Here is a 14,959-nt window from a genome sequence, read left to right on the forward strand (position 1 = left end):
TATCTGATGTACCGTGGTAGGAAGCTGTGCGGAAGAGATGTGCATAGTTTGACGAGTACTTGAGATTATCATGTGAAGATATCTATCCACATAAGAAATCCTCTTCAACATGGTACATTTCCAACAGTGTCCAACCATTAACTAACATTGTAATGTTAAATTCCTGATACAGTTCAAAACAGAAAATAAAATCAAAAGAATCACATGACACATGTAGGATATTGAAAACTGGAGACACACAAGCAGTCAAGTATATTCTGTCTGTTAAGAGCCAGAAGGGCATCAACTACTATATGTTAAAGGGGAAGTCCTCCCTAATGATTAGCTGGTATTAATTAAAAGCAGAAAAACAAGAAGAAAAAAAAATTAGTAAAAGCTTGAGCAATATCCAATGTAGAAAAGTTATGAATTTCCAATCATATGTCATCAGTGATACACAAATTGGCAACACTAACATATTTTGATCCTCTCCAATTTGCTCTGTATAGAAATTTCATAAACTTTCATCTTTCAGAGTTATTGATGTAAGAAAAGATTTGTTTCATACAGGAGTTGTATAGAAATATATTTGCAATAACTATATTTATGGTGCATGTACGATAAACAAAATTGTTTAGGGAAAATGCAACACACGTTCAAAATGAAAAACCCTACATGTACAGGTATTTCATTTCAGAATTGATTAGGAACCCACCTGCAGAAATTTCTGGACTTTTTTTAGTACGGAGCAAATGGGAGGGAACCTCTCAAGATATGTCATAGAGTTGCCAATTTTAGTTTGAATTGTCACAACGTCAAATATTCATAACTTATTTTAATAGGATTTTGCTCAATCTTTCGCAGACTTGTTCCACTCATTTTTCTGCTTCCATTAAAACCAGCTTAACATCAGGGTAGACTTCCCCTTTAAAGACAGATTTTAGTAACACCCTTCTGGCTTTAGAAGGTTACAGGTACTGAAACTGCACAAAAACAATACCTGGATGGGCCCAGTTTCATTAAACTTGTCATGAATAACAAATACAAAATATCTAAGACAAATTAGTTCTCAACCAATCAAATGCCATGATTTCAGTAGCTTATAACGGCCATTGTAACTTGTTATTGAAAACATGTTTTATGAAACCGGGTCCCGGTACTGATGTAATGAATATACATCAGCAAAAGGATGTACATGTGACTAAAGACAAACTAAATATGGTTATATTGTTATAACAGGATATGGGTAGGAGCCACAAAGAACAAGGATAGAAGGCTTCTATAAACCAACATTTCCTCTCACCCTGGAATCTACCTTTTATAAATAAAACATGATTCAAAAGTTTGTATAAGTGGATTGAGTTCAATGAAGAAAAAGGTTACCAATAAGTTATATACATATAAAAGTAAAGGAATTAATACCCCCCCCCCCCTCCCGACTTCAAAGAGTTAACTTCATGAAATAAGTTCAATGAACTATCATTTCAGATTTAAAATACTTTTTCACAATAGCTTTTGAGGGTTTAAATGAAAAAGAGGTTTTGTTTCTTCCATTTTTCATTATGCAAAGCAATTGTTAGTTTCTGTTAGTCACCTTTTTAATCTTTAATTTCAGAGCTCTAATGCTGCATTCTAAATCTCAAATGCTTCAACTTCTTTGTATTTTTCCCTACTGTATTACTTAGCCTATTAAAGTATATTGTAACTGCTCCATCCATAAGTTTCTTGAAAGGAAACCACGTTTCTTTTCTGCAATTGTTTCTAAAATAGATTTACAAATATTTTGAAGAAGTTTCATGGCTTATAGAAAGTTTGGTGAAGTGGATCAAAGTTCATAGATTGAAAAAGTTTCCAGCAAATTCTTTTTTTTAAATATGAAAGAAAACACATGCGAAACCCCCCCCCCCCCCCTCCCCATTGTCTTGCAATGGAATAGAGATGGATGAATTGTCAATTCAGATTTTGTTAAAGATTTTCATGAATATTTATGATCCTCCTTTGAAAGATGGAAACACACAGAGCATAAGATAGTGTTCCATAAACATCCTTTATGTAGCTGTTAATTTCACATCTTTGTCTTAACAGTCATTCTTATCCATTGTTCAATCCCTGAGAAAGTTGACATAATTAGTCTGGGACATCCCTTACTCGGGACTTAATCCTCTTCACATTCCCTTCAATCATGCAAACTTTTGAGGGTTATTTGTTATGTTTCTGGGTAAATCACTACCACTTGTTTCCACCGCCATGACAGATTGCTTTCATTACATGTTGTTTTTCTTTCCAGATCGCTGAAAGGATTGACCCACATTACGTATTGACCGTTTGGAGCCAGAAGGGCATTAACGCATGTTCTACAACACAGAGTTAACACCCTTCTGGCTCTCAACAGATAATACCAGAGTCCAATCCTTGAACTTGCAAGCTCTGGCACACCTATTGTGCACAAACTTTATGCAAAATACTTTTGTGCCTATGTTTTACCAAAAGGGGGGGGGGGGCGGAGACTTCCAAGTAGTACAGGCTAAATGTTTGCGTGGTTTGGGGCATATTTTAAGGGAGTAAAAGATATATGTCTGTAGACTAAAAAAAAAATTACAAATTGAAAATTCATAATTTTCCAGGAAATTCCCCCCCCCCCCCCCCCCTCTGTTTATCATGAGCCATTATAGTGAGCTCATTGTCTTTTTTTAGCTTTCTTCTTGGTGGACAAAAAATAATAATACTGCTGCAATATTACTCCCCCAATTCAACCTTTACCGGCCTAACCCCAAAGTCATTCAAGTAACCGGACTAGCTGACTTGGTGTTTTTTTAAGGCATATCACATTTAAGTCAAACAAGACATTTATCAAGATGAATCTTTTATGCAACATACTGATGTTGAATGAGTCAATAAGTCAATATTCCAAAACCACAAGACCACTTTAATCATCTTTTAAACATTATCCAAATAATATACAAAGAACAAATATCACTACATTGGATTCAATGCCACATTTATTTGTCTTTCTAACTGGCCTTTACAATGAGGTCATTATACGATAAAACATTGATTATTAAGCAATTAATTGGGCAATATACAACTACACATAAGGCTTCTGTAAGCTTTTCTGTAATCAAAGCTATGAAAGATTGCAAATACTAGAAGATTGAGCAAAGGTAAAATTGACCTTCGTGCGATATAACTAAATGTTTGCTAAATCAACAAGTAAAACAACCCTTTACTTGATGGTTCTTGATACACTGGGCATTCAGCAATTTTGAAGAAAAGAAAGGATTGAAGATTATTTTGCATGAGAGCGAGATGGAAGTCAAAAATCCCTTAAAAATCATACAATATGTATTTCAAAGCATGAAATGTTTTTCAAAATGACATATACACGCTTATTTGATTTTGAAGCAATCAATAACCATTTCAGTGCTGCAGGAAGTTCAAATCAGCCCCCCCCCCCCAACTTTTTAAATAAATAGATATATATACATAAATAAATAAATAAATATTTTTAAAAATCAACAAAAAAAAATCATGCTTTGTATAATATCTTTGGACAAAGAAAAGCATGTGTTCCATCATGTTTTTTTTGTTTTTTTTAAATCCTAAATTATTATGTTCCATCTCATGAACAGTTGCCTCAATTACTGTATCATTGAAATAGAAATAATTTAAAATTATCATAAGACAAAATTTCACTCATAATAATGGTTCATTTTTGTAGTGTTAGTGGCAACGTACATGTAAAGGTTGATAGCATTACATGTGAATCATTCTGTTTCAATTAGTACATAATTATATTTCACTTTCAAATTGCATGTTACTACATGTATGCCATCTCTTGTGGATTTCCCCCCAAAAGGAAATCCCATATTGGATTATTATTCACGGAACAAAGGATGTAACAAAATCATGCCTTTGTGGTATTAACAGCAAGGAAAACAAATAAAACAAAAAGAAATTGTGCAACACTTCAGCAAGTTTTATTCAGCAATGCCATACACATGATTACAAGTACCTTACTGAAATTCAGCAAATTTATTTTCCTTTTCTTTTTTGAGAAAATAAAGAAGCCCTAAAATTTATATACATGTATCTATTTTCTGAAGAATGTAAATTATAATCAACCAAACGTGAAGAATTTCACACACAAATGCTAATTAAGCATCATGGTTGGAATATAGAGGGTAAATCTTAGAGAATAATCCTTCTTTGTTATCTAAAAACCAATAAATTAATTTCCCATTAAAAAAAACCTCACCACATTGTAATATTATTCATATTTCACTTCCCTATATATCAAAGAATGCAGAGATGTGGTCTGTCTGACCTTTTTTCATTGCTCTTTATTTACACAAATGTTTCTAAGGAAACAAAAGTGAAAGCACAAGTGTTTTAAATCTATCATTTCCTTTGGCCTTGCAGTCTTAGTTTTCAGGCATAAACCTTGTCAGTCATGTACATCAATGCAAGGTCTAATGACTGTTATGTTGCCTACATGTTCCCCGGACATGGCTCTTTGTTTCCGATGTTGATTTAGATTCAACACCACTTGTTATTAAACGCTTGTGCTAACCTTGTGTAAATTGCCGGTCCCATAGGACCATTCATAATTATTTCATTTCATTTCATTTCATTATTTTCCATGTTCCATTTTTGTTTTAATGCAAATATAATATAATGGAATACAAAGGAATACATACATAAAGAGACATAAAGAATGTAAGTGACAAAGGGGGAAGTGATGAGTAAACATGTTAAATCAGTACACATAGGGGGAAAGTAATTAATAATAATAATAATAATAAATCATCCCACAAATGGAATCCTGGGCCCCATTTCACAAAACTTGTAATCCGTGACAAATGACAGTTTTTGTTATAAGCTAGTGAAATAAATTCTTGCTTCTGATTGGTTATCAGCAGATTTGTCACTGATTTTTGTAATTTGTCATTGAAAAAAGGCTTTGTGAAAAGGGTCATATCGAAAGGAATCTGATATTTGCAGGTCCCATCTCGACAATTGGCTTTCAAATTGTTGGTTAGTTTGTCCTGCTGTTTGTCAGTCCATAATATTGCACAATCTTCTCTTCCTCCTCCACCCTCCCCCATCCCCTCCCCTTCTCTCTATCTCTCTCTCCCTCTTTCTCTCTCTCTGTCCATCTCTCTCTCTCTCCTTCTCTCTCTCCCTCTTTCTCTCTCTGTGTCCATCTCTCTCTTTCTCTATCTCTCTCTCCCTCTTTCTCTCTCTCTGTCCATCTCTCTCTCTCTCTATCTCTCTCTCCCTCTTTCTCTCTCTCTGTCCATCTCTCTCTCTCTCTATCTCTCTCTCCCTCTTTCTCTCTCTCTGTCCATCTCTCTCTTTCTCTCTCTCTCTCTCTCTCTCTTTCCTCTTTCCTCTATCTCCCTCCCTCTCTCTCTTTCCCTCTCCCTCTCCCTCTCTCTCCTTCTCTCTCTCTCTTTTCTCTCTCTCTCTCTCTTTCTATCTTTCTCTGACCCTCTACTAGTATACTCTCTAAGAATATGCCCTCACCGACTTGTCTGAGAAGTCAGATCACTGAAGACACTGTTCTTTGATCAACCTTGTTCATCCTCCTCACTCATCCATGATCAACCCTGTTCAATTCTCCTTCCCTTGCCGACTGTATGAGATGGAACTCCCATGTGGTCACAGATGGATCCAGACACAATTCTCTCTCTCTTCAAATCTTCCTCGGCCGTCTCAGGAGTCACGTCCTGCCTCTACAACTCCACCATGTGCAGTTAATCAACTGGTTCTGTTAAAAGATATTCAAAAATATGTTGTGAATAGAGGATCGCACTAGCAGTGTGAAAGGTTTGGGGTTATTTCACATAGAAGAGAGGCCTACAGCTTTGAGTCCTATCTGAGGGACTTGTCAAAGAAATATCAATACTTTAATTATGATCCAACCTGGTTGTTCCAATTCAACGACTATTCATTCAAAGGCTTACAATCATCTTTTCATGTTCTCATAAATTCAAGGTTTAACATATTTCAGCAAATAGCAGAGCACTTCAAGGAAGACAAAAAAATTGCTCATAACTGGAAGGCGTAAATACAACTTAGGATACTGATCAAACATTTTCTCATGTATTTACTTACAGGTGGTGTTTGCTGTAGCGGTAATTTATGACCTTCTTCATCCAACAACCTTTGAAAGATGATGCCCTTATGTCCACCTCACCCTCCTCCAACTAAGAAAATAGGGAAAATAGAAGAAAAAAACATATCAACTTTGAAAGAAAGGGAAATATCTTGACACAAAATGACAGATTATGACAGGTAACCTGATAAACAGGTCAATATCTCCTGTCTGATACGACACAAGAATACTTTGTATTCATATGGACAGTATTATTAACCCATTCCATGCCATAGACAGCAAATCCAGCCCAAGATTTGTCAATGACGCACTGTAAATGTATTTAGTCCAAAAAGAGCTAGATTTTCTGTCCTGAAACAGGAACAAGTACATATGTTTGTGGAGATTGTTTCAAAGATGGTGCTTTGAGCCTAACATGTCTATGAAACACATAATGAGAATAATAATTTGACTCTTGGAAGTAAAACAAAAATATTTGTAAGCTGAGTGGCACAATATGGTTAATATCAATTATCCATGTAGTACAGAAAGCCCGTCTTCAAGATAAATCTCAAGAAATGTTGGGCATCCAGGAGAGATGAATCTGACCTCAATGAATTATTCAACTATCCATGTTCTTTAATGTTTAGCTTCACAGAGCTTTTAATACTGAACATAATTCATCTTCATGGTTGCAGAGGAGCAAATAAGATAAGTAGAAGTGTCATAGTCGAGTGGTTTAAGCACTTGACTTGAAATTAAAATTAGGTTGGGTTCGGTCCCTGACATGGTCCTAATGGCACTAATGTTCTTTGGCAAGGCATTAATTTACATTTGCCACTCAATACCCAAGAGAGAAATTGGGACCCAGTAGGATGACAAAAGCATCTGTGCTAGTAATTGCCAATGCCCTCACAGTGACCATATGGTAGGAACATCCCCAAGAGAGTGGAGATAGTGTACATTGTGCGTGAATGAATCCAATGACCAGGGTAATAATATCTGTTAAGTGCTTTATAGAGAAGGTATTCCGTATTAAGCGCTGTATAAATCCAGATTATTATTATTATCATATTAGTGTATTACATGTATAACTTTGAGCTCTCTTTCAAGGTATGATTTCGAAGACCCATTTCCTAAAACACTCTTCCTCACAGTCGCCCAATATTATACGGATATGCTGCCATTTAGAGATGCGACAAATTTTAAGATCTGTCTTACATTCCCCAGATTTTCTTACCTCATCCCAGCTGTAAAGCTCCTCGTAGCACTCTGACGAGATGCATTTCCTAGTACATTTTGTTCGATCTCGGCCAACAAATGAAGTGCACTCACTCTCACACATTCTTGTGTCACGTTTGAATAGGTTTTCCTGAAAGAAATTATCAGAAAACATTACGAATGACATTGACGCACTATTCAGTGATAGAGCCCAATACTTTTTTTCTTTCTATATCATTCTTGAATGCATATTGTAGAGCATAGGTGTCAACTAAATATAAACAAAGATAACGGAAATGCAAAGCCTATCATGTAATTGACATAAAAACTTCCAATGAAAATTGGTTCATTATGATTATAAATATAATTCATGAGCTAACGTGCATGTGTGCGAGTGCCCGATCGATATCATGCAGCTAAGTTCGCGAAGAGTCTAGCTAGCTGTGCCTACCTCACAGACATTTAGACTTTGATTATGTATTGCTTTGCCTCACCATTTATAAAGGCAAAAAAGTCTGAATTAATACTGAGATTCAAACCCACAACCATGACAACTTCATCCAACATTCAATTACGCTGTTCTTAAAGTTGGGTTTGCATGATTATAACCCTAACAAACACTAACTCTAACGGTTACCATGTGTACATGGTTTAGGTAGCCAGACGTAAGCTCATGAATATTAATTAAATAATATTGTAGCCTATAATAGTGTCTACCCTCTGGCGTTGTGGCGTTGTGGCGTGCGCCTGTAATCCAGCTAACAGTGGAAGTTACAAACTAATTCAGCCGAGGACGCAGGTTCGAAACTGAGTCACGTCTTTCGGATGGTGACGTTAAAGGTCGGTCCCCAGACGTAAATAATCATATCTGATTGATACACGTCTGTAAAAACCCAATTACACACACACACACTCTCTCACGACGGTGTCACACTCACTAAGTCTAGCATAATCTACAAAACCACACACAAATTGCAATATCTGGGACGGTGATGTCAACATTTTCTAGAAATAAACCAGTTTCTCATTGATAATTTACACTCACCGATCTTGGCTTCTTTTTATAGTGGTACCGATTGAATTGAAATATCATTTTTGAGCTGCAAATATCTACAAATATCATCAAAAAGAAAAGAAAAACGCCAAAGTTCCTCATCTTAATTGTGAACAGCGATCTCCATTCGCTTTGCGTACGGTAAGCGTGTTTACAATAAATTACAGACAAACACAATACGGGATCGGAGTTTGGGGAGGGGTAACTCCAGGAAGCTCCGGTGTCGGCGTCGGAGCTTCCTATTTAGGGAGGGGGCAGTTATCTAGGGTGAAGGGATGTCTAAATCTCGGGAAAGTCTAGTAAGGAGTAGGCCCTATATATATATTCATGATAATAACAGTGGTATTGGAGAACCTCCGTGTAGCTGAAAAGATAATTAGAGGCTATAGATTCCAAATATCTATTTCCCCGGCTATTTCCTTTTCATCATCATGCATTTCACAAATAGGCGAAAAGAACCCTTCCTACCCCCCCCCCCCCCCAAAAAAAAAGTGTCACATGACATGAATTCAAAGCCAGAGATAGAGTCGGCTTGAAAAAGGCAGAGAGCCAGTTAGTGCCTTTATATCCTCACTATATTTAGAAAAAACAGGCCACTTAAGTTGCCCCCTCCCCGCGAAAAGAGAAATAGAATTGATATTCATGACTGCATTTGACTGGGGCATTTGATAAAAAGGAAACGTGAAATTCATATTAGATTGTATTCCTGATTGGAATACACAGTATGCACAGGCCAAAGTTGCCCCCCCCCCCCAACCCAAAAGCAGATATTGAATTGATAGTTTAATGATTGCATTCAATTTCGATTAAAAAGACTAAAGTGAAATTAATATTCGAGTGTATTTCCGATTCGAGTATACAGAATATACAGGTCAAAGTCCCCCCCCCCCCCCCACAAGAATGGAGATATTGGATTGATATTTATGATTGCATTCGATTTCGATTACAAAGAAAAGTGAAATTCACATTGGATAGTATTTCCAATTGAAGTATACATGTTTTACAGGCCAAAGTTGCCCCCCCCCCCCCCCCCTGAAAGGAGAAATTTAATTGATATTTATGATTGCATTCGACCGGGGCATTTGATTAAAAAGAAAGGTGAAATTCATATTGGAGTTTATTTCCAAAGCGATAAAACTTTCGCACTTTCTACTGAATTCCAGGCGTACAGGAATGTATGTGCATACCCAATATCGGAAAGATGATTTTAGGCCTAACATTATATTATAGGTCTATCCCCTTCGTTTTCTTGAACTTGAATTCGTCAGAGCTGACTTCGAAGCAAATTAACGATGCAATTAAAACAAAATCAACCATGTTGTCTAATTAGCCTCAATTAGAATTTAAATCAGAGGCCTTTTTAAACTTGTTAAGCCAATACTGATGCACATGACACCAATAACACAACCATGATTAAAGTTTAGTTCCTGTTTACGGAATAGAAAATTACCTCGATCTCATTACCAGCCCTTTTTAGGCAGCGACAAGTCTTTAGCTAGCTCCAGAGATGGTAAATGATAAACTTTATCTATATGTATTATCTGTGGAGGAAATCATTTCAAAATGATAAATCACTTCAAAAATACTGTACAAACTGTATTATAAAGTATACTACATGTACTTGTAGCTGCACATTTTTCCTTAATATTAAATAGAGCTCTTTTAAATGTTATTTTATGAACTATTTTCCCCAAAAATATACCTTCTTTGTTGAGTACTAGTTAGGCTTACACATGCTTTTGACTATTTTGAGAAAAATTCTGTCTCAAGTGTGGAAACTTTAGGCTGACATAATACTTTTAAAGCAGATATGAAACAATGCGAAGGTCACGAAAAGAACCGGGCATAGATTCAAGAAGTTCGGAATATCGACCAGGTACCAAGATTAGCGATTGAAGCTGTGCATGCCAGAAAACCGTAGGTGTACGGGCATATTTTTTTGCAGGTATATAGGAGGGGGAGGGCGGGGGCTCTTGTGTCCGCATTTCAACCATCCTCTTTCTAATTTTACGCGACCAATAAGGAAAATATATTGTGATAAGAATTTTGTTTCGTCAACAAATTACATTAGATAAAACAGAGATACAAAATAATATATTCGGGCAGGCCATATTCTATTTCATTTATTCATCTTCTTTTTTTTCTTTTTTTTTTTTTTTTTTTTGGGGGGGGGGGGATGGGTACTGCGCCGATCATGCATGTATTACTGAGTACCGGCAAAATCCTCCAGTTTCCTTCTTATTTAGTAAGACCAAGCGCGGATTCACGGGGGGGGGGCGACGGGCCTGCTCCCCCCTCTGTTAAAAAAAGATTCTCACGAACTGAAGGCGCCCCCCAAAATAAATATATATATATATTGCTCTTACCCCCCCCCCCCCCCCCCCCGCTTATTCACAGGCTGGCTAAGTCGCCGCTAAGTATTTCCTAAAAAATTGGACCAAAAAAAAGGGCTCTTACCCGCCTCCGCTTCACCGGCTGACTGAGTCGCAACTAAATATTTTCTCACGGATTGCCCCCCCCCCCTGGATCCGCCACTGAGTAAGACCATGTACCTAGGTCCAGTGGCGGATCCAGGGGGGGGGGGCCGGGGGCCCGGCTCCCCCCCCCCCCCCCTTGAGAAAAAAATCAGGCAAAATCACGCGATTTTTACCTTTTTGGGGGGTTGGGCCCCCCCCCCCCCTGGCGCTCAAGGGGGGGGGGGGGGTGCAAATTTTAGAATTTTCGAGGACCAAAAAAAAAAATTGTGCTCACTACCCCCCCCCCCCCCCCCCCCCCCCCCCCCCCCCCCCCCCCCCCCCCCCCCCCACTGAGCGACTTTTCGGCCGGCGCGATTTTCAAATTTTCGGGAGCAAAAAAAAAAAAAAAAAAAAGTTGGGCCCCCTCCCCCCAAGAAATCCTGGATCCGCGCCTGCCTAGGTCCATGGTAAGACCCACTCATAATACGTGTAATTAAACAAAAATGGGTCTTTTTTTTTTACATAGGGGTAGCCACATCAAACTGCTCTGAGGACCCTATACCATACCATTGTCCCAGCTATATATTGCCAGGTACCCATTTACACCAAGGCGGGGAGTGGAAACAGAGGATTGATGTCGTCAAAGAGATACTACATCTCTTTTGTTATAGTGCCGGGCTGGGATTCCAATTGAGCATCAATAATGGTGCATGCACTGGCGTACTGGTGGGGGAGCTAGGGGGGCGCCAGCCCCCCCCCCCCCCCAAATAAAATTGAACCATGACTTATTTTCAATTCCATATACAAGTGATGTATAAATGTTCGTGATATCACATGATTTTCAACAAAATGCTCGTTTCTCCATTTGAGTTGCAAACTGACACATTCCCAAATGGCCAGGAATTAAGAGCATATGTTTTTTTTATAGTCACTAAGGGGCCGTGGCCCTAACAGTAACACTAGTAAAAAAATCCTTTCCAGAAGCAACTGTAACACTGCACATGTACCGTTAAAGGTACTATGTCCCTTTTGCAGCCAACCTCAAATGCTGTAGAACTTTGCAGGAATTATGAATATGTCATGTATGTCCTATCTGTGAAATTTAAACGTTAGCAGTGTCCTCATATTCAAATTATGCAAGGAAAACCGTATACTTGCTAGACTTCAATGTCAGACAGTATTGAGTGACTGACTGGCTTTTTTTTCTTATTTGGTAATAACATACATGAAAAGAGTTGTAAAGGGTACATGAGCATTTGTCTACATCAATAACCCACTTCTTATGATGGCCAAGATTAAACTGATTCAATCTTTGCGCAGCATAAAACGTATGACCATTCGGTACAATTGTCTGAAAATCAAGACTATTACTTTTGGGCTCTATAGCCCTAAAGTCGATTTGACAACTAATGGTCGTTATTTTCCCACTTGAAGACATTTTCAAGCCCCACCTTTTTTAGGGAAGTTCTAAATTAGTATTATCTTTCAAATGCAGTTGGAATTTAACTTTTTCATTTTTTTGGCCTGCAAATGGGACATAGTCCCTTTAAGGGGCCCAGTGGGGAAATTGAATTCAGACAAGATTAAGAGTATAGTGAACGGTACAGCGAATCGTCTTCCTTCTTTAATAATTTAATGAAGTGTCAAAGCTTCCGCGCTTTGCGCGGGAGGGTTAGGGTTAGGGTTAGGGGGGAACTGAATTCAGACAAGGATTAAGAGTCGGAACCGGTACAATGAATCGTCTTCTTTCTCTTATAATTTAATGAAATGTCAAAGCTTCCGGTCTTCGCGCGGGAGGGGGAACTGAATTTAGACAAAACACGATACAACGAATCGTCTTCTTTCTCTAATAATTTAATGAAATGTCAAAGCTTCCGCGCTTAGCGCGGGAGGGGGGAAACTGAATTCAGACAAGAACACGATACAACGAATCGTCTTCTTTCTCTGATTTTTTAATGAAAGGTGAAAGCTTCCGCGCTTTGCGCGGGATGGGCGAATATGAATTCAGACAAGGATTAAGAGTAATAGTTTAATAAAACGTCAGAGTTTCCGTGCTTCGCGCGATAAGGGCGAAAATGAATTCAGACTAGGATTAAGAGTCGAGAACGGTACAACGAATCGTCTTCCTTCTTTAATGAAGTGTCAAAGCTTCCGCGCTTCGCGCGGGAGGGGGGGTGGAAACTGAATTCAGACAAGAACACGATACAACAAATCGTCTTCTTTCTCTGATTATTTAATGAAACGTGAAAGCTTCCGCGCTTCGCGCGGGATGGGCGAATATGAATTCAGACAAGGATTAAGAGTAATAGTTTAATAAAACGTCAGAGTTTCCGTGCTTCGCGCGATAAGGGCGAAAATGAATTCAGACTAGGATTAAGAGTCGAGAACGGTACAACGAATCGTCTTCCTTCTTTAATGAAGTGTCAAAGCTTCCGCGCTTCGCGCGGGAGGGGGGTGGAAACTGAATTCAGACAAGAACACGATACAACAAATCGTCTTCTTTCTCTGATTATTTAATGAAACGTGAAAGCTTCCGCGCTTCGCGCGGGATGGGCGAATATGAAATCAGCCAAGGATTAAGAGTAATATTTTAATAAAACGTCAGAGTTTCCGCGCTTCGCGCGACATGGGCGAAAATGAATTCAGACAAGGATTAAGAGTCGGAACCGGTACACTGAATCGTCTTCTTTCTCTAATAATTTAATGAAGTGTCAAAGCTTCCGGGCTTCGCGCGGGAGGGGGAAAACTGAATTTAGACAAAAACACGATACAACGAATCGTCTTCTTTCTCTAATAATTTAATGAAATGTCAATGCTTCCGCGCTTTGCGCGGGAGGGGGGGGGGGGGGACTGAATTCAGACAAGGATTAAGAGTCGGAACCGGTACAATGAATCGTCTTCTTTCTCTTATAATTTAATGAAATGTCAAAGCTTCCGGGCTTCGGGCGGGAGGGGGGGGGGGGAACTGAATTCAGACAAGAACACGATACAACGAATCGTCTTCTTTCTCTAATAATTTAATGAAACGTGAAAGCTCCCGCGCTTCGCGCGAGATGGTCTAAAATGAATTCAGACAATCATTAAGAGTTATTTTGTATTGAAACGTCCAAACTGCCGCGCTTCCCGCTGGAGGAGTTGGGGGGGGGGGGGAACTGGATCCAAACAAGAATTAAGAGTCGAGGACGGTACAACGGATCGTCTTCTTTCTCTAATAATTTAATGAAATGTCAAAGTTTCCGCGCTTTGCGCGGGAGGGGGGAGACTGAAAAATAACTTAGTTACTGGCACCGGGTTTATAGGGTTAAATTTATAAACCTTTGGACATTGGCAAATTTGTCGGTAATTGGTTGCTCGTTTTGTCTGTAATCGGTGGCCTCTATCCCCTCCCCACTCCCCACTGACAAAGATCTAGCGACGCCCCTGATAACGACACAGTTTATACACTCGACCACACTTTGCGAAACGTTCAGCGGGGCCTGCATGTTAGTGTAGGGTGCTGCGGATTTTTTTTTTTTGTCAGCCCCCCCCCCCCCAAACGTTTTTGCTCATTACGCCACTGGGTGCATGTACCACTACACCACGTCACCTCCACGATTATTGGGACCTAAGTAGAGGAGGAACCCTTCGACAATAGTGAAGTCCCAACGTGACATTGAGAATGATGATAGAAACTAGAAATGTGGCTTTTAACATGTTGTTCCATCTTTGGTATACAGTCATAAGCCAATATCTTTCGGGCAGTGGTAGCACTACTATATGCCGACTTTGGAATAATGGATTTATCGAAATACATCAATCATAATACTTTGTGTCGCTCTAATCTTTTCAGTCACGCGCCCGATAAGATTTGTCAAGGCCAGGGAGAAAGTTTACATGAGCTGCTCTAGCTGAGCTGCATCATAACAGTTCAACGACAGTCCCGAAAGTTCGTAGACCTCAAAAACACTAGTTTGGGAAAGTAAACCCACTCGTACAGCTTTTAGAATTTAATTCGACGCAATCTACCGAATATTGCCTACTTCTTTTAAGTTAGATGCAGATATGTTTGAACCCTTTTGTCTTAATGCTGTCATAAATTTGCTCAATGACTAGATCTTTTAAAAATGCAAATACATGGACATCAAGGCTCCGTCAGCAAGTATTACAATCTTG

At 38.8% G+C, this 14,959-nt stretch overlaps 1 protein-coding gene across 1 annotated transcript; it reads right to left on the reverse strand.

Annotated features, from left to right (window-relative positions):
• Positions 1–5,468: 5,468 nt before the first annotated feature.
• Positions 5,469–8,500, reverse strand: LOC105443279. The gene is made up of 4 exons (XM_011676280.2): positions 8,343–8,500; positions 7,317–7,448; positions 6,097–6,188; positions 5,469–5,749 (listed from the first exon to the last, which is right to left on the reverse strand). The coding sequence occupies exons 1-4, from the start codon at positions 8,451–8,453 to the stop codon at positions 5,740–5,742; spliced, it is 345 nt and encodes a 114-aa protein (XP_011674582.1). The 5' UTR covers positions 8,454–8,500; the 3' UTR covers positions 5,469–5,739.
• Positions 8,501–14,959: the final 6,459 nt, after the last annotated feature.

Source organism: Strongylocentrotus purpuratus, unplaced genomic scaffold, assembly GCF_000002235.5.
Source record: "Strongylocentrotus purpuratus isolate Spur 01 unplaced genomic scaffold, Spur_5.0 spur5_scaffold_3, whole genome shotgun sequence".
Taxonomy (NCBI): domain Eukaryota; kingdom Metazoa; phylum Echinodermata; class Echinoidea; order Camarodonta; family Strongylocentrotidae; genus Strongylocentrotus; species Strongylocentrotus purpuratus.

Bases quoted from the DNA above. Each gene is read 5' to 3' on its own strand.
- LOC105443279 (XM_011676280.2), bottom strand. From the start codon at position 8,453: ATGAGGAACTTTGGCGTTTTTCTTTTCTTTTTGATGATATTTGTAGAT. The intron at 7,449-8,342 runs GTGAGTGTAAAT...AATTTCTTTCAG, and splicing joins ATAAAAAGAAGCCAAGATCG to GAAAACCTATTCAAACGTGA. The intron at 6,189-7,316 runs GTAAGAAAATCT...CTATTTTCTTAG, and splicing joins AGCTTTACAGCTGGGATGAG to TTGGAGGAGGGTGAGGTGGA.